The 26,664-nt window shown below is 30.3% G+C and overlaps 1 protein-coding gene across 1 annotated transcript in view; it reads left to right on the top strand.

Annotated features, from left to right (window-relative positions):
- LOC143196318 (uncharacterized) overlaps positions 1-26,438 on the top strand; it is a 41,242-nt gene extending 14,804 nt beyond the window's left edge. Inside the window, exons 3-6 of the mRNA XM_076403982.1 lie at positions 6,912-7,110; positions 7,195-7,301; positions 8,838-9,032; positions 21,375-26,438. Of these exons, the coding sequence (XP_076260097.1) occupies positions 6,912-7,110; positions 7,195-7,301; positions 8,838-8,960 (429 nt within the window). The 3' untranslated portion in view covers positions 8,961-9,032; positions 21,375-26,438. The remainder of the gene's footprint in view (positions 1-6,911; positions 7,111-7,194; positions 7,302-8,837; positions 9,033-21,374) is intronic.
- The last annotated feature ends 226 nt before the right edge of the window (positions 26,439-26,664 follow it).

Genomic DNA, 26,664 nt, shown 5'->3' with positions numbered 1-26,664 from the left:
GATATATAACTATATAACATTTTTTCTTTGAATCTTATATTAATTTTGATTGTTTACATTATAGACCTAAGTTTTTAAAAATCTATAGTTAATGTAATGATTATATATGCATTTCTTTTAGATATATTTCTAAATTGTAAAAAATAATCTATTTGTGTTCGCTACTATTTTAATATATGTGCCATAAAATATCAATTTCAAAATTGTGTTATTCATATATTCTCTGTTTAGATATACCAACATATATTAGTTCATTTATTATTCTATATTTATGTTTATAACATAAAAATAATGAAAGATCATAATATTTATATTTGATGCTCTGGTGTTTTAGTTCTAATAATAATCTTATCTATGAACATTCAGTGACCTAGTAATTTAAGCTTATCAATACTGTTTTGATTAACTTGATTGCATTGATTGTAATTAGATTTAATTAAATGTAATGTTTCAGAACTGTGTGAAAACAAGTTTTAGTAATATATCATTTGGTTTCCTCTGTTATGAGATAAAAATCATTAAAATAATAATAAATTGAGGAATTTCGACCACAGTGCAATTACCAGCAAGAATAAATATATTTATATTAATGTGAAAAAAGCATAGACAGGTAAATAATAAAATAACCATAAATTTAAAACTATGGAAAACATAATTTCAATTGTTTTCCTAATAGATGACTCTAAAGGCGTATATATCTAGTAATATCTATTCATTAATGCCATAATATAGCGTCTTTGAAATATAACTATCAATCTAATATTTTAGATATATTAACGACCATATAACAGTTTTGCAGCATTTACATAAAACTGCACACTAAAAAAGATTTAAGCGAATTAACAGTGGAAAATTTAATGCATCAAATTTCGAGTCGAAACGTTTTCTAAAATAACGATTAGTGGTGAAGAAAAGTTAATCATACATGACAGTATGAAAATGATGATGGTAGAAGCATGGAAAAGCTTCACAAAGGGTTGTAGAGTTGGATGACAAGGTGGAAGGTGTTGCTAAATGTTTGGTAGGCTTTGAAAGGAATAGTTCACCATTAACTTCTCGAAGCCAAACTTCTTTCACTGCTCTTGAAGTGCTCTTGAAGCAGAAAATGAAAATAAATGACTAGGACTGATTAATGGAAAAGGTGTTATCTTCCATTACACCATCTTTAGTGACCTGGAAATTGACGTAGGTACTCGCTGGGTAGCGTTGATGTACCTACTATATAATCCACCCCCGATGACATAGGTTAATATTCTTTGTGATGGTTGAGGTGATTTTGACGACTTTGTCAAATCATTACTTTTAGAAGCTGAAGTTGAACATTTATGCATAGAAAAAACGTTGAAAATAGCATAGTGGCATAATATTATGTGCGTGCGTATATTCTTATCAACAACATCCATTGGGGAAAATATGAATTATCAATGTAACAAATGGTTAAAAAACCAAACCTACCTAAAAATGCGGTGGTTGTGGCGTCTCCCTATATAAAATAACTAATTTCCATATAGTATTATAGAGTTATTCGCTAGAACGCTCAAAATAAATATTTTCGAAATTGCACTACATTTAGAAATAAATGCTGATGCAACTCCGTGAAATCCCAATTGTCTGTTTTAGTTTCAACGACTTTAAAGCGGTTATATTGATGTCAATGACGAAGAATGGCATGGAGAATCAAAAGAGTTCCAAAACGTTATCTCAAATTCGCGGAGAACTTTCAGACAATGCAGCGCTGTCAAAGATCCGAATGAAAAGTGTTCCGAGTAGAGATATTTACCGATATATTTTAAGACCAACAATAACGAATAATGAATATGAAATACGAAAATAGACCGTACCCAGAGAACTTGTCAAATATAGCACCTGGTGATTACAACTTATTCAAGTTGATGCAACATTGTTGGACTCGTATATGGATTATAAATGCTAAAAAAGTACGAAAATGGATCCATGATAGGATAGCTGCCACACCAACAATCTTGTGACACTATATATAAACAAATATGGAACAGATGGGAAAAAGCAAAAAAAATAATGGAATGTATTTTCAATAATATACATTTAACAAATATTTCTCAATAAATGCTTTTTTAATGTGAAAAAAAATCACCCAACGAAGATTAGGAAACAATCCAATCCAAAATTCAAATATCGAACATAAAAAAATATGCGTGACGATATAGCGTATGTTACCCCGTATGTTATATATGCTTTAAGATCACAGTCGCACTATATTTAAAACTAATATCATGGCCTTAAAAATTATTCCAATAAAATACAGCAGCCTACTGGAATTGTTCCTTTAATTGACTTGTCGCCAGTCAGACTGCCAATCCAGACGCCTGAAAAATAAGATTTGCTTTTAATTGGACAATTACTTCAGCTTCCAATGTATCGAATTTCTTCCTTTGTCGGCGGAAAACCTTTCGCTGTGTGTAAAACAGATCGCGAAGCGGTTGAAAGAAAATTAAATTTTTCCCTTTCATTTTCCCGTTTCACCAACTAGATCGAAACCGGATTGCTATTATTTTATCTCTTTATATAATTGAATTTAATTACATACATTTAGAAATGTTTTAATTAAATTAGTAACACAAACCAAACTACAATTATCTCACAATATGATAAAAATTATGTTATTATTAGTAGCTAACCCCGCAGACATCCTGCCTCAGCTATTAATATTAATTATATATATACATATTTTAAAGTCTCCTTTTTACCAACGTTAGCGTAGGCTCCGAATCACGGTCCTCAGCACGAAGCCTACCGACTGGCCTATCTGGACTGGAACTGGAAATCTTCTCAGAAGACATCCGGTCTTACCGAGCTTGGTTACTGATGTGACTGGGATCATTTTCCTTGCCGGATTTTGCACTCTTGCCTAAGAACAATCACAAATGTTAAACGATCACAAAAATAAATTTACGATCATGCCCCAGCAGGATTCGAACTCGCGACTATCGCAACAGTACCGTCGCCTTTACCACAGCGCCAACCAAGACGGCTACTTCCACCTTCCGAACGAAGAAATTCACTATTAAGTATTAATATTAACTGAGGACATGTGCTTCATGCTTATTAACAAAGGATTAATCTATCAGGAATAAAGTGGTGAACGATGAAAGTGTTGGAATTTGTTTTTTTAGATGCTTCTTGTGCAACTGCAAAAACATTTTTAATATCATTGATTTTGGCAACGATTCGATCGCAAAATGGAATTATACTTTTATGTGCTTCAGTAGGTATTGTACCTACTTTGTTGGAAAGTGGTCGAATAGCTCATTCAGCAGTCAAATTGTTGTTAAAGATGCGAACTAATGAAACTCCTACTAATGGACATAACACCTGCTTAATTATTTTTTTCTTCATTTTGACTGAATTAAACTTTTTAAGATATGCAATACGATAATACTAAATTTATAAAATGTAAATATTAGATGCTCGTTTTTTTATTTCCTTTCCCGTTTCTGTGTAAAATATTTTGTATATTTTTTTTCGGATGTAATGCATTTTAGTCTTCCCTAATATCGATTCTCCATGTCTCTTACACCCTTCTCAAATCGCCCCCATTGAAGAAGTCAAAATGGTTTTGCAAGAACTTGACTTTAAGGCTCATCAGACAGCCAAGAGTTATTAGACGTTTTCACATTGGCCAAAAACAAAGTTATAACTGCTTTAAATTATATGCACGTCTCCTTTTTTGGTCTATTTTAAAGTCTGCTTTCTACCACCGAGGGTTTTTTGGATTGAACCTTCTGTTTAACGGAGGCTACCACGGTCTTCGGCATTAAACCTATCGACTGACCAGTCACCAATGTAGAGACCATCTCAGACGACATTCAGTCTTACCCAGCTTGATTACTGGCGTTACTGGAGTTATTCCATGTCTAAGATATTTATAATTACAATCACAAATATAAAGTACATCCACTCTCCAGCAGGATTCGAACCCGTGACTATTGAAAGAGTAGAAGGACTTTAGTTTTTTTTTATTAACTACTGCACCACCAAGCCGTCTTATACCTCCTTATTCTTGTTTCTCTGCCATTCCCAAAACATGGACACCTTTGTTGGCAAAGGTACATAGAAATTTTTATTTGCATCAAATCAAAAACATAGAGGAGGAATATTTGGACATATTTTCAATTTTCGTAAAACAGAAATTAGTTTGGAAAAAATATAATTCTTACTATTGATGTAAAAACTTTCCGTGATATAAAAAAATTAAATATGGAAGTAATTCTTTATGCTATACTACTCATTTTTTAAAGTAAATGGTATATGTTGTAACTTGTACTGTGCATTTAAACGTCTTAACATATATTATATGAGTTTTGAAACTTTAAGGTAGTAATAAATGTAAAGGTTTGTAAACCCTTTGTGCTATATTAAGTTTTATCTTTCAAATAAAGACGGAATTTTATCATGTAGTTTCTCTAGAGGAAATTTCTGCATACCTTGAATAACTAGATATTATTTAACTCGAAAATAAAATTACTACACTAATATTTCCAGTAAACTCAGTAAGCAAGTATAGGTTGTTTGTTGATTAGTTAAACATGATTAATATTATAAAATGTCTTTACAACTAGCTACTGTAAATGAATAGTTGTAAATAATGTGGAGATTTTGTAGTTAAATACAAGGTTTTGTAGCTAAACACAGTTTTGAAAAGATATACTAAAAGACACGCCATGTTCCTACTATGCTTAATTTTATAATGCTCTTATCGGCATATCGACTCTAACTAGCAATTATAAGTATGCCATATTCTAAATTATAATTAAAATTGTATCCTGGTGTACTAGATCTTATGTAAAACTATTTTAAATTTAAAACTTGGTGTCTAAAAAGGCGCCTTGTGATTAATGATTTTTTTTGTGTTATTTATAGCCATTCAACTTGAGTACCTTGGTCAATTATATCTTTTACGGGTAAATTCGTCGCGTAAGATCGAACTGTCTTGTATTCTCCTATTCGATTTACGAAAATTGGGAAATACCTTGTCAAACCAATCTTCTTCAGCTTGACTGTTCTACAGTTCAACATAAATACATGTAACAATAAGAGTAACATTTTGACAATAAGATTTTGACATTTGGACGATTAATCGTGTAAGGCCATGGTGATCAACCACTAATGCCATGGTATTTTGGCTAGCATATTAAACTAATGACGCCAAAATAACATATAAACATAAATAACTTTGATCTGCAGGATCTCCTGTCGATTGATTGCTTATTATTAAATTATAATAATATTGTATAGTTTGTTAATTTCAGATATCAATATAAATATTTATGCTTTTAATTCTACAGTTAATAATTAAGCTTAAATAGGATTTATCTTATGTATTGAAGCCAATGCATTAACTAAAAAACTACTCTACTTTCTAAGGCAGAGCTGGTATCTAAGGAAAGAAAATAAATAGATATCAGGAAGATTAACAGGTAGTAGAAAATAAACCTTTTCATCGGTAATCATCAGGCTTTATTACTACTAAAGATTTTAATATTTTTGAGCACTTTTTTTTTTCATTAATTCAGTAGAATCTAGTGATTTAACAGTTACGGTTATTCAACCTTTTTTCGGTGATATTATATAACTTTAACCTATTGATATAAAGAATAGTGATAATAAATTATTCAATATTAGGCGGTATTAGATTTGTTGTTTTATTTTTCAATTGATTATTGATCGAGAGACATCTTAACAAATAGTGCGAATATGTGTACGGGAAAATCTACTTTAACGAAGCCTATTTACAACTAGATCATCAAAACAATGGCTCAAGTGTTGACCAAATCAAAGTTCGAGTTTTTATCTTAGGTGCTTGCACGTATTTTAATGGTTCTCTTAATTTAAAAAGGCCAATTGATACAAAACACTTTATTCAAAATATTTTCCATCGTAATAACTCTTTCCAATCTTTCGGCCAAAATGGCCATAATGTATCTAAAGAATGATGCTGATTTGGCATCGATCCAAAAATCTATCTATTTCCGCACTTTTTCGGTATTTCAAAACTGTGAGATTCAGCAGTGTATAACTGCAATTTTTACAAGAGAGTACGAGAATTATCATGGAAATAGATGACGTTGCGTCTGGCATACGTTATTGCTGATCCTATTTGAACAATAGTTGTAATATTTTCATTCCGTATTAGCAGATTGTAGCACTGCTCCGAGCAAGGCAGTTAAAATTTCGCTTCAGTGTCGATGTGGATGACTTTCCTGTACTAATCTAAGCCATTTCGCGCCATATTAGAGCGTATTTCATCGTCAGTCACAATGTGCAATTCGCATGACAAGTTATGAAACTTTAACACTCTTTTTGTTTTTCTAAGTTGCTAGAAATGCTTGAAAGGGCAGATTTTTTCAGAACAAAGGACAATGTTAATAACTAACCAAATGAAACTTTCAGCGTTCCGTGACTAAATTCTAGGAAAACTATTATTTTGTTCAAAGAAATGTAAAAGACAACGAATTTATTAATTAGGTTAAGTTGCCTATTGCACATACATATACAGTTGTTTTATATTGATACTTCATACACATACACTGATACTTTCATCAATAAATATTGCTGATCAAAATATATGCAAATATCGAAAAAAATTCGCTATGTTCGGCAGATTTAGGTCATTCTGACTTTTATGGGTTTTCGAATTTCATAAAGATAAAGTGCCGAGTACTCGATACAATCCTCCGGATTTTCACTTCAGCGATGGAATCCATCATTAAAAGATCGTAGGTGTATGTTCAATTATGTTGAATAATAAAACATATTTCTACTTAATTTAAAACATATAGAGCAACGAAATTTATTTAAAAATTTAATATATACAGGAGTGTAATTTCGAAATTTAAAAATAAATTGATATTGATTTTTTGGTCTATTTATAGGACGTCATTCGATTAGAAACGCAATACTGGACGTTGGTGGACATACCGAAGCAAGAGAAGCAGGAAACTGTCCCGGCATTCGTGCTGAGGGCGTGTTCGATCATGGAAAAAACACAAAAATCAGGCGAAGGAGTGAAAACGTCGTCCAAACTAGCCGAGGAAGCGCAGGAGAAAAAGGAGAGGATAGAACGGCTCGAAAGTGTGTTTCTAATCTGTAACATTATCGATATAATTTCAGTCGTTTCGAATGACGTCGATGTGATTGGACGATTTTCTTTTACAGATATGACAACCTCTCAAATTGACGCGGAGAACACCCAGATGACTAATGACCTCTATCGACTGTTGAAAAAATATTCTGGACTCAGAAATTTAATTCGACAGTTGACGGTAAATCAATGTTTATAAATTATTATTTCCTGGAATTACTTTTATTTCAGAACTTAATTAAGAAATATTCTACTGTGATTAAAAAATCAAACAAAATATATCAAGTCAATTGAAAAGTCCCCGGCCTGACACTTGGATGGCGCTACTAGAATTAAATCCATATGTTTTTTAGTTAGCCCTAACTCTCAAAAGATGCGTCTTTATAAATTTGACAGCTGTCGGATCATTTGTTGTGAATTATAGCATTTTGAGTGAAGCAAATTTTGTTACTGTGAAAAAATGGATAAAAAGAAAATTTCGCGTGTTGATAAAATATTGCTCTGTGAAGGGAAAAAATACAGTTGAAGCAAAAACTTGGCTTGATTCCGAATTTCCGCACACTACCCCAGGAAAATTAACCATCAAGGATTGATTTGCTAAGTTTAGACATGATGAAATGAGCACCGAATACGGTGAACGCAGTGGACGCCCAAAAGGGGGTTGATACCGACGAAAACATTAAAAAAATCCACAAAATGATTGTGTATGACCGTAAATTGAAATTAAATGAAATAGCAAACACTCTAAAGCTATCAACTGAAAGTGTACATCATATCATTCACGAATATTTGGGTATGAGAAAGCTCTGTCTAAAGTGGATGCCGCCCGAGCTCGCTCTTGAGCAAAAACGACGACGAGTTGATGATTCGGAGCAGTTTTTGAAGATGATCAAACATAATAAGCCAGAGTTTTTGCGTCGATATGTGAATGGATGTAACATGGCTCCATCATTTCACTCCGAAGTCCAATCGAGAGTCATCCGAGTGGATTGCAGACGATGAACCCGCTCCAAAACGTAGGAAAACGCACCAGTCGGCTGGCAAGGTTATGGCGTCTGTATTTTGGGATGTGCATGGAATATTTTTAGTCATCGAAAAACCTTGAAAAAGAAAAGACCATCAACAGCGTTAACAATAGCGTTATTGGACCGTTTGAAGGACGAAATTGCCAAAAACATCTGCATTTAAAAAAAAAACGAAGTGCTGCTTTACTTCAATTCAAATTTCATTCAATTCAATTTTCGTCGAATGACGAGGCGATCGCTGAAACTGAGGTCTGTTTTGAAATAATGGACAAATCGTACTGCAAGAATGGTATCGAAAAGTTGGAGGGTCGCTATAATCAGTTTATCGCCCCTGAAGAGAATTATGTTGAATAAAAAGAAATAACTTCGCCAAAAAATTTTACTTGTTTACTGCGGTAGGCCGTGAACTTTTCAGTTGACCTGTTGGTTTTACTTTAAGAAACTTACTAATTGTTGATCACTGTAGTAATTTTTTTATTCATTGAATCAATATCTGGTAACTACATTATTCTGTGTACAAAATATACCCGATATTATAATACAAACATAATACAATACAATACAATTATAATACAAACTGAACTATATTTTTAGGTCAGTTGCATTTACTTGCTATTATATCTACTTATAGTATAAATTACAGTCGGAAATTGGTATTGTACTTATTCGATTTGAATCTTAAATTTTTTTAGACTGAATATGGAAATGCGAAGTTTTATCCGATGGTTATTCGTTATTCCATGCTGAAAGACATGATCAAGGACATCATGCTGCACCCTGATTACATGGAAGTCTGTCACGAGGTTGACGTATAGCCAAAATCGTTTTCCTAGGGCGTACCGAAACGAAGACAAAGCTGCCGATATTAAAACTCCGTCTTCATCTGGGTAAGAATTAATTCCTTTTTGTTTCTAGTGTTTTGATAATTCTTCTATATGTGGTTATAGTTTCTAGCTGTAAATGCTGGACAAGTAGATAACAATAGTTTTTAATACTGCTTATTTTGGCAGGTGATTATATTTGACGTGAGTTGTGAATAAAATCTATAAAATATATAAAGTTTTTGTAGTACACATTAATAGGTTGCAAGTGATTCTGAAAAGTTTTCTATATGTAATCCAATTTGTAAAATATTAATGAAAAATGCTCAATATGCTGTGCGAATGTCATTATGTGTCATGATGTCACGAATTATGTAATTTATGTTTGATATATGAACTTTGTGAGCTTTTTTACGGTTGTAAAGTAAATATTTTGAGGTTGAAAATACGATTATTTTAAGTTTAATTTTCTAATTAGTCTAGACTAGGTCAAGACTGGTTTTAAACACAATTTCGTTTTAACTATAATCATATAAATATTTATATCATATCTTATAAAATTTGAAGGAAAAAAGATACATTACTATAACTAATCAGTTTAATTTATTTTTGCCAGTCATGTTGTGCGATAGTACATTAAATTATAAGCTACAAACCGTCATGGTCAGTGACTGAAACATGGGAAGCACATTCCTGAATGAAAGATAAACGAATTTTAATGCTTGTTGAACTTCTAATTTGTACATTAACAAAAAACAATGCAAAAATCTTACGAATCGTTATTTTTTAGCAGCTTTGTATTCAAATTAAACACGATGTAATTTTGTTCGATTTACTTTTTAGTGGTTATTTCCTTTTTCCTAACAATGTCTCATAAATTATTTTCATTAAATATATGCAGTATGTATTATAAAAACATGTGAATTAACTTATTTGATAATAATAACCTGAAATAAGCTTGTTAGGATATATCAAGGTTAATATATGGATGGAGCTTTTGTTGGATTATTTTTAAATATGTTTTTTTTAACATTGACGTTATTACATTCATGTTGATAACACCAAATCTCTGCTGTAGTAAATGATTTTGAACAATACTCGGAAATATTGAATAGCAAACAGAAATGTCGTATTTGGTATTTTATAGCATTTTGCAAATGTGGAGCAAAAATTATGCAAAATATGTTCACTATAAGCACAATAAGCAAATTTCCAGTGTTATATTGCACTGGTATTGGTTGTTTTTATGGATTTTGCAAGATATAGTCTTTTTTTATAATGCCATTTTATGTTCCATAGTTAATTTCCTTACTTAAGGTTCAATAATCAAGAGACAAAAACATAAGATATATCAAAGTATCAATAATTCAGCTACCAGAGATTGTAGTTGTACCAATTAACGCGGTAGTATATCATATATATGGTACTGAAACAAGTCTACTGGTACTATAACCGGTAGTTCACATTTAGTGAATCTTTAACCCTAATTCATATTTATATATATATATATATATATATATATATATATATATATATATATATATATATATATATATATATATATATATATATAACAAAGATATAAGGGAAGAAATAACGACAAAATAATACACAGCGAAAACTGTTTATAGCGATATATTTTCGAATAGTCTATTCTAATAAATAGTGTGTATTGTGTAGTCTCGTAAATAATGCATATATTTTTACGAAATTTGTTTATAAATATTGATATAGCTTCAAGTACATATGCCTGCTATTAGTGATATTTCATGATCATATCAGTGATACAGTAAATTGTTTCTTGTTTTTAATAACCTAGGAAATATACTTTCGAATTATTCGAATATGTGACCTTAAAATCTCGTTCCTCTTGCAATACATATTCGATGAAGCCATACTACAACGTGTTTGAAAAGCTCAAGAAACATCCTAGATACAAATGTAATCAATCAGACAAGAGAAACTGCATGTGGCGATTGTAACTGAGACTCCAGAAGATGAGACCAAGCGGTTGCAAAACCCATCTTAACGCCAAGGAAGATTATGTCAATTTTTGCTGCAATTAGAAAGGAATTGTTTCCCTTAAGGTGGTCAAACCATTGTCCACATCTAATATGATTGAAACAAGTGAATGAAAACATGGTCGGGATTAAGACATAGGAAAGGTGTTAGCTTCAAGCACAAGGATGCCAAACCACGCAAGTTTTATGTAACTCTGAAAAAATTGAGAAAGTTTGACTAAAAAGTTTTTATACATCCACTGTACAGGACGGACTTTGCTCCGTCCGAATTACTATTTGTTCCAGTATCTGTAACACTTTTCTAAGGTATAAAGCTTTTCAGAAAGGGATTGTATCACTCGGTTCAATTTTTCTCCCAAAATTATCAGAAATTTTATCACCGAACTATGTTTTTTTACTAAAGAAGTAGTGAAAGATCAATATATTTTTCACTACTTTCCCCAACTCATTAATTTAAATAAGTAGGAATCTCGACAAAATCTCGATCATAAGACGTAGAGATCGTTTTATATTTAATTTTGGTCGTTTAAATTAATTCATTAATAATATAAAGTATTATAAGTAAAATAAAATACCATTTAAATAATGTAAATGTTAATAATACAATAAAGTTCAATTTATTCTTTACAGGATCTTTTTACAGTTGCGGTCATCATGATATAATAGTCATGTTCCATAAATACATGTTTTTGGCCCTAAATAGGCAAAAGTCTTGGGAACATATGCTAAATAATAAGAAGAAATGACTAGAATTTCTAAATGGCTAGGAAAAGGGAAAAACTTGTTTTAAAATAGAATTGTTTGAGCAAGTGCATAATAATCCGGAAGAGTTTTGAAGTTTTGTGCAGCCACGAAGCTTCTTAACTTTTTACTAAAATTCCATCAAGAACGCGTTGAAGTTTTAGGTATTATTTCATAATTTTCTACATTACATTATTTAGGATATATTATTTATGATAAGACAACAAAAACGTCCAAAACAAATAACAGTAATTTTGGCAACGTCGCAACTAATTTTCTGGACAATACACCATAAATTATATTCATTAAATTTTTACAGCGAGAGATTTATCGAATTTTCGGGGATAATTAGCCTCTTCCCGCAAGGTTATCTTTTTTGTTGTGTAAAATTATCATAAAATATGAGCGGATGAAATATACTAAATTTAGAATGTTATTCACAGATGACTGCGATATTATTATTCTGTATATATGAAAAATCATCCAATAAAACACTTCTTCATTTTAGCAAAACCCCTTTCCCTGGAGTATTATTTTCAGGTCGTTACTTCTTAACCAACCATCGTAAACATCTAATAATGACTGGACAGCTATTGACAATTACTGTTCACTTGTACCAGTGTATATTGTTCTGAAAAGAACAAAAGTTATAATAAGACCACTGTTAATAGAGTGTTAACTTAATACAAATAATTTCAGAATTGTTTTGCATGGTCTCAGCAAGAAGGCGCAGAGAACGTCATTTCGCTGAATTTTATTGGTTAAATTAAATTACCATTACAGGGACCTGTAATGAAAATATTTTATTAGGAAACCATTTCATTGGTAGAGAATTTCATACGCGTCATGTGACCAACCACTGACGTCACATTCTAACGGCGACATAAAACTCAAATATAATTTTTCAAAACAATTTATTGATATAGAATTCTATATAAATACAAATGTTATAAAGTATCAATAATTATAAACATTAAATAATATATATTATAGTTTCCTTTTTATCTCTTCATACTGAAAGCAGAGCTGCACAGATAAAAGTCTGTGTCTGTTAATATTTTAATTACTTATTCAACACAACAATGTATTGAGACAAGTTATAATTATTTTTACAATGTTATTGTGAAAATTGTGGAGCGGATAATTAAAACCGTTAAATTGTATGATATAAGACAGAATGGATAAAATATACAAAAAAGCAAGACCTTAAAGAATAGAAACAAAAAAATTAAAATATATGACATATATAAAAATTACTGCTGTGCTTTTATTCCGGTAAAATCGAGGATTTAAAGAAAAAGCTTAAGGATCTAATAACAATATAATGAAACAATCGTGAGATAGATCTCTTGTCTGTAAAATCAAGCTCATCATGTTGGTCTACAGATTGTATTATTTTATTTTATACTAATGTATTTTTTTAACATCCTTGTTGAAAAGGTCATCTCGATTAAAGAGCCTTAAGCCAAAATATTAATTATAAATATCGCAACCAATATACATTTGTTTCAAGTAAATAAACCCTTTCTAATTAATTAAATCTTTAATTGATAACACTCTAAAAAACATCTTTATAAAGGGCATCAAAAAACTTTTAATGTAGTGTAATTACAAATACCTTCAGTATGATTTTGCTATCGCCCAATTTGGACACATTTTGGCTTAAAAGCACGGGTAATATTTTTATGATTTATTATGTTGTATTCCTGTAAACAATAATATATATGAATACAAATGCTCTATAGAAATAATTGTATACGTACCAGGTAAAAACAATGCTAAGTCACACACACAGTCTTAATCCAGCTAACTTGGGCTGTTTCTTCCAATGAAAACGACGCTTGGTTTTTTATTTTCGCGCATATACTGGATACGCAACACTTTTGAGAACGAAGGTACGTTATAAACAAATAAAAGTGATTCTAATTAAGGCACAACAATGCTCAAAGTACTCAATATCAGACACACGAAAATGGTGTCATAAACAAATCATAGAAACAAACAATCGGATTATAGAAATTAGCCAATTAAATGCCTTTGTAGTGAAATTCAAAAGAACCATTAAAAAAAGTGGTCTCAGAGCCATCATTAGTTGGATGGCGCAAAACATTTCCTCGATTTTGCCTATTTAATAAGTGAAACCTCTATATATATATATATATATATATATATATATATATATATATATATATAAATGATTACGTAAACTTTGTTCTAAGTTTTACATAATTCTCTTTGTAAAGGGTAACTAAATAAAGTTTAACCTAAGCTGCAAAAACAAATATACTTATGATTTTCTGGTAATAGGGAGACTTTAAATGTGAGGTTTGTTGTTGTAAATTCGAAACATTATTGTGGAAAATTAAATATATTATGACGTTTCAAAATATATTCATAATCATGCTTTTTGCCCATATTTGTTTCTCAAATAAAGATTCTCAATACAGTGTATTAAGAAAAAGTTCATATTTTCCAAAGCATTCATACAAATTTTAATCAATAATATATGGTATATCACTTATCCTTTTCCACTTTTCTGACAAAGCCATAATTTTTTATTAAAAAAAACTGTATCAAGTGTATATATATATATATATATATATATATATATATATATATATATATATATATATATTTTATAAATGATTACGTATACTTTGTTCTAAGTTTTACATAATTCTGTTTGTAAAGGGTAACTTTAAATAAAGTTTAACATAAGCTGCAAAAACAATTATACTTAAGATTTTCTGGTAATAGAGAGACTTTGAATGTGAGGTTTGTTGTTGTAAATTTGAAACATTATTGTGGAAAATTAAATATATTATAACGTTTCAAAATAGATTCATAATCATGCTTTTTGATCATAATTGTTTCTCAAATAAAGATTCTCAATACAGTGTATTAAGAAAAAGTCCATATTTTCCAAAGCATTCATACAAATTTTAATCAATAATATATGGTATATCACTTATCCTTTTCCACTTTTCTGACAAAGCCATGATTTTTTATTAAAAAAAACTGTATCAAGTGTGTATATATAATATATATATATATATATTATAAATGATTACGTATACTTTGTTCTAAGTTTTACATAATTCTGTTTGTAAAGGGTAACTTTAAATAAAGTTTAACATAAGCTGCAAAAACAAATATACTTATGATTTTCTGGTAATAGAGAGACTTTGAATGTGAGGTTTGTTGTTGTAAATTCGAAACATTATTGTGGAAAATTAAATATATTATGACGTTTCAAAATATATTCATAATCACGCTTTTTGCTTATAATTCTTGTAATTCTCATAATTCAGTGTATTGAGAAAAAGTTCATATTTTCCAAAGCATTCATACAAATTTTAATCAATAATATATGGTATATCACTTATCCTTTTCCACTTTTCTGACAAAGCCATAATTTTTTATTTAAAAAAAAACTGTATCAAGTGGTTTTCATAAAGTTCTTTTGAAATATCAGCTTTACACCATCAAGCGAGTTTTATAGAGACTCAAATAACTAGAGTGAAGGAATATTAGTCGGATTGGGCAAGGTCCAAATTCAAGATGTTTTTGTTATATATTACAGTATCTTATTTGCCAACTAGGATTTATCTCGATCTACCGTTTAACGAGGGCTTTGAACCACGATCCTCGACATTAAGCCTATCAATTGATGAGTGACCAACTTAGAAATCATCTTAGAAGATATGTGGTTCTGGTCTTACTCAGCTTAAGGACAATCAGAATTATAAACAATCGCAAATTTAAATTTATGATATGCTTCTGCTGGGTTTGAATCCGCGACTATAGCAATAGTAGGAGGACCGTCCTGTCGCCTTTACCACTGCGCCAACCAGTCAAAGCCGTCTAATGTCTGGGCTGACTAAAATATCTTCCGCCATGTATGCTTCTGAGAGGCCTGAAAACTTGCCTGATGCAATGCATTTGATGCAAGCAACAAATTGCTTCATCAATCTCAGCTTTATGGGCAGGGGTGGTATAAGAATATTATGGTGACATAGAAATTGTTCTTGGAGGAGGTTTTTTTTATCAACTTTAACTCGTTCTCTCTACCAAATATTCTTCGTCCAATTATTTGCTCAGTATGTGGTATGGGATAGACACAAAAAACAAGGGAAATTGGTAAACACAGCTTTTTCTCCGAGTAACATGCACAATATTGTAATATCGCCACACCTGCCAACCAGTGTCTTCATATTTTAGTTTGCAAAGAACCAATTCCAAGTTCTTGTAAGTTTCTTAAACTATAGGTTTACATGAAAGTTATGGAATGGAAGCATAAAAACCGTCATTGTAAAGCAGACCTACTTTAAGGCTTCTTTAAGATGAATATCTGAAAATGCGCCATTATGTTGTATCGTATAGGATCTTAAATACATCCATCAAGCCTTCAATATAGGTGCAATAAACCAATTCGTCCTCTTGAGCAATATACGGAATACACTTTTCTCGCGATATCTAAATTAAAGCTTAAAATTCCAGATTTTGAGTCAGACAAGTCTGCAGTATCTTTGGGAAGCATCAAGTTCTTGAATGTTTTCCTTATTATGTTCGTTTCGAGCACACCAGTTTTTTTTTTTTGCATGGTTGAATAAGTTAATCAAATAAAATGTTTAACGTTATTACATGCCAATATTACAATTCACTGCTTAAAACAGGCCTTAATAAGTTAAGAATATTTAAAAAAAATACAGCCCGCAATGTTATAACTCTACAAGATCCGCCATTCTAACGATATCATTTTGCCAAAATACGGAATGTCTATATCAGGAATGTCTGAGACTATTAGAAAATATTACGGCATGAAACTATTTTATTACCTACGAGCTTATATTACCAGCAAAACCGCACAGACTGTATGAGGGACGATTTCAAGCTCACTTATTACCCTTGGGGAATTTCAATTATTGCTACGTCTCATAATTAGGAAAATATATGCCGTAATACGTTAAAATATTAACGAACTATTTAGCGCTACTTAATATACGCGATGAATAAGATATAGGGGCATATAGAATTATTATACATATGTTTTATATTCCGGTTCTGTCATTTACCTGACATTCACTTAATTAGCCGCGATATGTTAGGGACTATGTGACTGTAAAATATATTTAACATGATGCTGTGGTTCCACCAAGAGATCTTTTATAATAGTAATCTATGTTTCTTGTTTATTAAGTCATTTATTTAACAATTTACAGTCGTTCTAGTATTATATGTTTGCTGCATCGATTTTCAACTAAAAATGGTTTAATACTTCTTATTTAGTGTTCCATGATCGTTCTTATTAGTGTAGTGTCTAAGTGTGTGATATCTAAGTCACGATCCTCAGCACTAAGCCTATCGATATAAATATGGATATTGTATCGATAACCAAGTTGAAACACTAGAAAACATTCTGTGTTATCGAGGGATTTACTTGACTATAGATAACCACAAACATATATTTACAAAGGGAACTCAAGTTGCCTATTATTATCTCTCATTGCAGCTATTACCTCTTCGTTTGATGATCATTTTTCACTAAAGAATTTGTCCGACTCACATCTTATAAAACGAGAGCGATCAATAAAGGAAGCTAAACCTGCCAAATAACAATGTATGCTGAAATATATTCGATATATTAATTTAGTAATTTTACTGAGTCTTTAATAACATATCATTCAAATGTGAGATATGGATTAAATTACATTTCTCTGATAAAACACATATAATGTTTGTTGACATCAGTCAATGTTTAATGGCGGTTTTAAAAATAACCAGTAAGGTTTTAAGATTTCAAGGATAGTTTATTTATTGCTTTGATAATGATTTTATTAACAAATTAACCATCCTATAATTATATAAACATCGATAAGAAACCATATATATTTTCATAAAACTCATTCAAAACTCGCACCAAAATAATCATCTGTCAGAACACATCGTTTTAAAAATCCAATACAAAAGTTGCGTTAAAGAAATGGTACGAAATTTTGGTAATAATTGTCAGTACCGTTTATTTATATTATTTTCCAATTATTTCTGACATCTAGTATGCAGTTTTTTTTATTTAGAAAGCATATGGCACACTAAATTCAACTTTCTAGTATTTTTTCTTTGTAATGTTTCAAGTTTTTACGCTGACTGCTGGTATACTTAGATTTTTTTTGGATATCCTCATTTCTAATATAACATAGTGCCTTAATAATGCTGTGAGAAAATTTGTTTTGGTAAATTTAGATTTTGTTGATATTGGATTTCTTTATGCCAGCCCATAGTTCCATAATGTAAATCCACACTGACTTCAAAATTTATTTATATAATAACAATTTATTGGAAAATGTTAATTTGCATTATCGTCCAAACAATTACCATATTTGTTAGAGCCTCATACAAAATGTTGCTTGTTTCTTTATAACATGCTCTTTCCACTGTCACGTCCAACTATATTGCTGGATTCGCATAGGGAATTACTCTCGAACTAATCACTAGCAGAACCAACTCTATATGAAATCCATATACATACCTCATAGCAATCAGTTTTATTGACATATTTCGTAGTCATATTTGAATATTCGTCACCGTATCTTATTAACGTTTATAAACGTAGGATTTAAGAATCTGATTTGTAATTCCAACAACTGACCATTCGTTCTGATTGAACAAACGTCCTCTTTTTCAAAAGTAACCCCATAATACGAAGTACCTGATCAATTGTCAAATATTTATACCTAAAACCAAACTGTCGAGCCCGAATAAGTTGCTTCCTTCAATAATTTATTAGAAATTTGCAGTATATTGGAGAAATATTTTTGAAGTTCATCACTAATCTACCCAATTATTGTATTTCATATGCTTGGATGGGCATCAATCGAAATAAATAATAATCAAAAGGATAAAGGTCTGGTAAATACGGCGTTCTGATTAAAAACCACATAAAAGTAATTCAATTAAGTAAAAATTTAAAGCAAAATAGAAAGGAAGAAACAATTTAATATGCATTACATAATTTAAGGTGAATCCTTTATGATTTTTCCGACGACAACATAACATGATAACATATAACAGAAAAATCTAATATTTCATCTGGGTACTTGCATAAATCAATGGCCTAAACGGTAAACGGCAACTATAAAATCCATAGAATTATAACAATATAATTCATTTTGTTTATTCAATTCAGTTGTTCATATTTGTTTATATCACAAGTTTCGAATTATATACTGATTTTTGTTATATTCATCATAGTTCATCGTTTATAGGCTTTCGAATATAATTTTGGGAGAGCTGACAATACGTAGTGTCCCTAAAGTCCTACTGAATTAATACCAAATGACTACACAGAGACTCGTTTCCAAGGGTAATTGTAATAGCTTTTCAGCTCAAACAATACTAATTATTCCACCGCGATAGAAGTTTATGACACATAGCCTATGGCAGTTTTATTGATTCATCTTGAGGTCGCTTGACTCATGGTTTTGTTATGAGTCACTTTAGACATATATATTTTAAAAAAGGCTTTGCTCGTATTTGTTAAAAAATTATTTGATATTTTATATTTTATGTGATGAATTAGTGCTCAAGTATAATGGAGGAAGGCTTATCGGCTAGAAGATTTAACATGTTGTTTTGTTGGAAACTAATGTGTTAACATCAAGCAATATAACGATTGTCAGAGCGGTAGATAGCAGGCGATAGATAACGCTAAAAGTTATTTATTTTCTAATGAGTTAGATACTACTAACACTGTGTTTATATTATTTAAAAAATGGAACGGACCATCCATAAATAAATACTTGGCAATCGTTTATTAAACTTATATTAGATATAATTACACAGTCTTAATAACAGGTCAATTGAAAAATCCCCGGCCTGACACATAGATGGCGCTATTAGAATTAAATCCATACGTTTTTTTTAACCCTTAAAAGATGCATGTATAAATTTTACAGCTGTCGGATCATTAGTTTGTGAATTATAGCATTTGAGTGAAGCAACTTTAGTTATTGAGAAAAAAATTGATAAAGAGGAATTTCGCGTGTTGGTAAAATATCGCTTTTTGAAGGAAAAAAATGTAGTTCAAGCAAAAAACTTGGCTTGATGCCGAGTTTTCGGACACTGCTTCAGAAAAATCAACCATCAAGGATTGGTATGCTAAGTTTAGACGTGACGAAATGAGCATCGAAAATAGTAAACGCAGTGGACGCCCAAAAGAGGTTGTTACCGACGAAAACATTAAAAAAATCCACAAAATGATTTTGAATGACCGTAAATTGAAACTGATTAAAATAGCAGACACTCTAAAGATATCAACTGAACGTGTACATCATATGATTCACGAATTTTTGGGTGTGAGAAAGCTCTGTGTAAAGTAGGTGCCGCGCGAGCTCACTTTTGACCAAAAACAACTACGAATTGATGATTCGGAGTAGTGTTTGAAGACCTCAGTGTTTGATATTTGACAATGGATGAAACATGGTTCCATCATTTCACTCCGAAGTCCAATCAACAGTCATCCGAGTGGACAGCACACGATGAAACCGTTTCTAAACATTTGAAAAGCATTTGAAGAAATATTACTGCTTCACCAAGACAATGCACCGTGTCACAAGTCAGTGAAAACGATGACAAAAATCATTGAATCATGATTCAACATCACATGAATTGGGCTTCGAATTGCTTCCTCATTCACCGTACTCTCCAGATCTGGCGATTATTTCCTGTTCTCAAATCTCAAAAGAATGCTCACTGGGAAGAAATTTTCGTCGAATAAAAATGTGATCGTCGAAACTGAGGCCCATTTTGAAGCAAAGGACAAGTCGTACTACTAAAATGGTAGTGAAAAGTGGGATTGTCGCTATAATCAGTGTATCATCCTTGAAGGGAATTATATAGAGTAAAAAAACTAATTTTCCCAAAAAAATGTGTTTTACTATGGTAGGCCGGGGACTTTTCAATTTACCCGTTATATACAGTTAATGTATTACTATTGCTCTGTGTTACTATTGTATTAGTTTTAATGCACAAGCAAAACGAGTGTCGGGCAAATATATCACTATATATTTCGCAAATTAAAATTAAATTATAATACATAATATAAAATTTAAACACTTTAACACCATACAAGTTCTATGTCTTCGTTGGTTACACAGCACCGTTGGATTGCTAGTCTGTTTGATGTTTAACTGCAACGTCATATTTGCGCTCTAAATCCAAATTGGTTTCACAATTTACTGAAAAACCATTCTCCTTGAACTTAGGTCGAGTTGGGTGTATCTCCTGACTAAACAGTTCTTTGATTTTAAGTCCGATCTGCTCAGCTTCTTTTCTAATGTAATGTTTCCATTTTAACCTATCATTGAGATGGATGTCGAAGTACTACACTGGTTCTGCTTGAAGAATTGATGCAAAATTAACATGGGCTTATTTTGAAGTGTTAAGCTGTGTCTTTAGGGTCTTTTTGTGAATTCGGTTTACTGCCACATGTGTTGTGTCGTCGACAAACACTATTTCTTTTTAACTTGTGATTTAAAAACAGTGTGAGCTAGTAGATTTTATATATTTTTATTATGTGTATATTAAATAAAATAAGCAGATATTGAATAAAATATTGCAATATATACTAATGTATGTTTCTTTACAGAGTTTTGAAGCTTGTCTGGAACATATTAAACGCCTAGGAAAACCTAACAGAATTGGAATGGATTCAAGTTTACTTGCTGTCACGCTATTTGCAGAGGATTGTTAAGAAAAGGATACGAACTACTTCATAAAATTATCTATAATTTTGCCCCAAGTGTCATTTTGTAGAAGATTTTCGATCAGATTTAGAACAAATAAAAATGAGTTCATTAGTTATCAAAGCCAATATAATATAAGAGTCTTATATGTTAAATTAAGGAACTCGCTTAATTAAACCGTCATTGTAGAGGTTGTTTTCCATGTTACGGACTGATCATCTGATCTAAGTTTAACTGCTAATACTGATATTTTTGATGGAATAACGTATAAACAATTTTGGATGTTTAGGATATTGCGTAATATACACGTAAGTTGTGCCATTTATAAGGAATATTAATTCTTAAGATTTACTAATAAAGAGCTCTGTGGTTTCGTTCGAAGATATCTGGAATTGCAATTATGATTCTATTTCTAGTTTTTACTTTAGGTTGGATATTTGAGATAATTCAAGAAAGGGAATTAATTATGAGTTTTTAATAGTCAATTATCTAAAAATTATGTTTTAAATGTTTAATATAATAACACGCGCAATCTATTGATGTTTCATATACGTTACAAGCCGAACATTGATATAGTCCATTATTGAGCTCTAATTCCATTCTATATTGTGATATATTTCTTTGTGATACTCCTTTGTACATTTTTCCATGCCCTTTAGTATTTGTATTTTTAATGAAGAAAAGTTACTATTGTATAATGCGGTTCCTTTTGCACCTACATATGTTTAAATGGCACACTTTATCTAGTAATAGATGTCAAGGTTGGTGTAAATATATCATTGTTATAATGCGAAACATTTTAAGCTGATGTATCATGAGTCATTTTCTCGATTACGTGACTCTGGTTATGAGATAGAGCCAAAGTCTTTGTAGTTGATGACAATCATGAACCGATTAAACGTTTTTGGTAACACACTATATGTTTATGTTATAAAATATCAAAAATCTGACTGCGAGGGTTTTGAAGTAAGTACCTGGGGATGACATGGAAGTGCTAAAACTGTTTTAGCCTAATATGATTTCCTTATTATTAGTAAGAAATTTTTTTACTTACTTTTTAATTTACTGATTATTTTCAAGCGCTTTTCTAATAATTATATGCATAGAATTTCTTGAACACTTACTTATAATTTCATGTATGCAGTATCTGATGCCATTAGTAGACTTTTCTGTGGTTGCTATTAAGTAATTTCATGGTGATACACATTGCGACAAAACTTTAACACGTTACAGATTTTAACTCTTAATAAACATATTCATTAATTTTTACAATCTACCTTTTATGTGAACATTATAAAAAGATACAGCTATTGTTTAATTGCAAGTTCTATAAGCGAAACTTATAAGTAAATAAAAGAGTTGCAGCTCAAACGTCGTGACGAACTGTAGCATAGTCCACAGTCCAAGATGAGTGCAGCACCTATATGACACGTTACCAAAGAGACTGATCAAGTTGCGAAAAATAGAGGAAGATTTGCGCACTCTGAAAGAAACATTTAAAATATTGATAAGTTGTTTTACATAAATGCGGTAAAGTTTTGTCGCATCGTTCGAGAGACACATCTGTTAAATAATCTAGGTAAGTAAATATATACTGTCTCTTTTCAATGTTTATATTGATCATATAATCTAAAAATTAAACGTTTATTTTTATTAAGTATTCAGATGAAAAATCTGTGGTGGGCTAAAATTTTTTCGCGAGGTATAATAACTCTAAGAATTATTCTGGTTAATAAGTAGCTACGATTGAAAAACTAAACCATCTACAAAATTTAATTGCTTTAGATAGATTTTGGTGTAAAGATATAGCTGTATAAAAATTAACATTTTCTATGCTAGGTACTTATTGCAAACACTTTTAATTATATTTTATCGTAATTATCATTAATCCTGTTATAAACGTAATTTTCTTGTTCTCAAAATTTTATCCCTATAATTTTTATCGAATATTAACAGCAATGCTGAAAATGGCTCCTCCGCGGGCATTGTTGCTACAGTTGTAATATAAATGGCAACATGTGTTTTTAATTAAGCAACATATATAGTCACTGCCATATATTTAGATGAAATATCGCATTTTTATGACACGCACACAATAAATATTGATGTTAATCAGCATACAACCCAGCATATCAAGAGATACAGGAAAGATATTGCAGTGTTAGTTACTTAGAATAGTCAGATATGTTATAAATATCCGATATTTCTATTTGTCTAAATGTCTAAAAGCTAAAGCCAAATAATTCGTAACTATTTTTAAATATTTAGGTCCCGGTTAGTTAACTTTGACCTACCTTGTCCTATAAAAGTTATCAATTATTACAGATGACAAACAACTGCTATGATTTTTAACATTTCTCATCTTCTATTTTCTATTGCCGCTACTCTAAGACTAAGCCAATGAGTATTACACATTCCTTTATAATAATTATACATTACTTATCTAATTTATTTTAAAATAATTCTTAACTGTGTTTTTTAATATCTTATAGTATTTGTTGAATTTGTTGAATATTTTATTAAGCGATTTAATATTATATATCATTTTATTTTATCAATGATATTTAGTGGTTCAAAGCCCCTTATTAGATTTCATGAGATATTTCGTCTGTTATTATTTAAACCCCTCATAATTCCGGAGTTACTTTAGTTATTCTATCGAAGTACTGGGTTACAAAAACTCTATTGTATTTACCTTGTCGGTCTTTTTATAAATTTGGGTTCCTTATAATCTTTTTGTAACTTCTATAGTTAGTGAAAACAGTTATATACCTTCATTTATTAAAACCATTTGCTTAAGCATGTTATTAAAAAAAATATATTCGAAATAAAATTATAATTACGCAAAATTTGTGACTACATGCTGTTAAATATCGCTAACTGAATGATAGTCAAAGGTTAACTTCAACTCGTGAAACCGGCCTTAATATTCTTACAACTATTAACCGTATTACTAGCGTTTAAGTAAAAAATAATTACTATTGCATAGTTGTGGTAGCATATAAGCAATTATATAAACAGATATGTAATTTTAGTACAAATAACACCAATACTTTTGATAAGGTTTAACTGACATTTTTTATTTATTCATTTATTTTAGATTCAATTATATTGTCATAAGACGATGCTAGCTATAGACAATACTGTTATCTAATCGAGATATAGGCTATGCCAAAGACGCTTCTATGTTTGTAATAATAAATAAAACTAATGATAGTTACAATCAAGTATACAATGTCCACACAAAAATATATTTATGCTATTTATTTTTATTGAAAAGTATTTAAGCTACTTAAGATTTGTGTTAATTTTTAATTACTACAGTTCATTAATGTGGAAATTTTAATAAGTTCTTATCATATGATATTATAGTTCTTCTATATATAGCCAGGTCAATATAGTTACTGTAAAACTACGTAAGAAACTTTGTCCAAATTGAACAATACATATTTCCTCTGCCTACGGACTAAGATATAACAAAATGACACCGTTATCAGCAGTAGTGATTGGAGGCTCGTACACTTTCACAAATTTTTCGTCCAAAACCGCTTCTGCAACCATATGTTCTCCTGCTACAATTTGTTGAAAATTTAACTTTAACAACAATAAAAAAAAATTGTTGTTTGCTTTAACTATGGTAGTGCCAACTGATAAGTACTGTTTAAAAGTGGTGACAATTTTTGGATATTAGTTTGTTAAAACTGATATGACTTATTTTTAATTTTTGAAGCTAATTTATTTAGTTAATTTTTTTATACAATTTCCATTGAGATTCGAATAAGGAAGGATTTTTTCAAGTTTTTCAGTCCATACAAATATCTGTCTGATAAAATACGGTTTATACAATATGATAAGTAAAAACAAATCGATAAAGCCTTGTTACTTAAAAATTCTAATTATGTGTAATTTTGTATGTTAAATGAATTAAATAAACTAAGAATAAAAACAATTTGGGTAGTATAATAGTTTTAATTGTTTTTTAAAAACAACCAACAAATATTAAATGCAGCGTGGAAAAGAAGCGGGTGATTGTTTTTTTGTTGTAAGAAGAACGGAATTAATTAATTAAAATTGATCCGAGCGATTGTATAAACTTAATATTAAACAAAATCGACCAGGCGAACAGAACTCTAGAGGAAGTAATGGCAACAACGCTTTGTTTAGTATTAGAAAGTACTTTGGCTTAGCTAGTCGGTACTGATTAGATAACAAGTCGCGGTATAGTACGTGGGTCAACGCCACTATTTCCTGCTTTCAATAAATTGTTTTCTTAGCTGGTGACCATCAGGAAGGATGAACAAATATATTGAACATGTTTAGTTTAAAAAATATATAACAACGTGATTTATTGTTTATTAATATTTAAGCTATATGTGCTCAATATATTTAGTATTAACACTGTGAATCACATTTCTTGTAATATTGTCTTTTTGTGAGAGGGTTAAGTAAACCTTTAGATATAAGTAAAATTATAAACAATAATATTGTTGTAAGCTTCTAGTTTTAAGTAAACACAGGTTGTTTCTACATATATGGTGATAAAAATAAGTATTATAAACAAACGTGAATCTGTGTCAATCGCTAATTATATATAAAAAAAGTTATATATTTTATAAATACGTTTAGGCTTTTCCTGTAAACTGACCCTAAAATTATTAAGCAATCATTAATTGTGTTAGTTAAATTTTCGGGTCTTTTTCTCTGTCATATCCAATTAAAAATTAAAATCGAAAACAACACAAACACAGGGTTCTCTGTAAATTATTTTTACGCCATACTGGTTTTAATATGAAATATTTGACTTTGCATGGGAACAAACGCATTAATAATAAATACATATTATATGAGAAGATAATATTTTGTTCTGAAACATTTATTGTTATAGCAGTAATAAATAATAACAAAAAGAAATACTTTAATGCGCTTATATTGTTTATAAAGCTGTGGTGTTTACATGAGTATTATTCTTAGATAAACAAATTGATGTATAAATATATTATTGTATAATGTTGCTTGAAAATAAATATATATATTGAATATTGAGTATTGTTTTCTTTCATTCTCACATTCCACAAAAAGTTTATATAAATGTTAAATAAAGCCTTGTGTGCTATGGGTATTAATTTAAACATAGATATGCAATTAATAGTAATGTAACTTCGTCGTCTTCAGAGTCTTTTGTGATGTTTGCAT

The sequence above is a fragment of the Rhynchophorus ferrugineus genome, unplaced genomic scaffold (assembly GCF_030347505.1).
Source record: "Rhynchophorus ferrugineus isolate W39M unplaced genomic scaffold, kcgeb_rfMv2 rfM4, whole genome shotgun sequence".
NCBI lineage: Eukaryota > Metazoa > Arthropoda > Insecta > Coleoptera > Curculionidae > Rhynchophorus > Rhynchophorus ferrugineus.
This window is presented reverse-complemented; position numbering and strand designations above follow the sequence as displayed.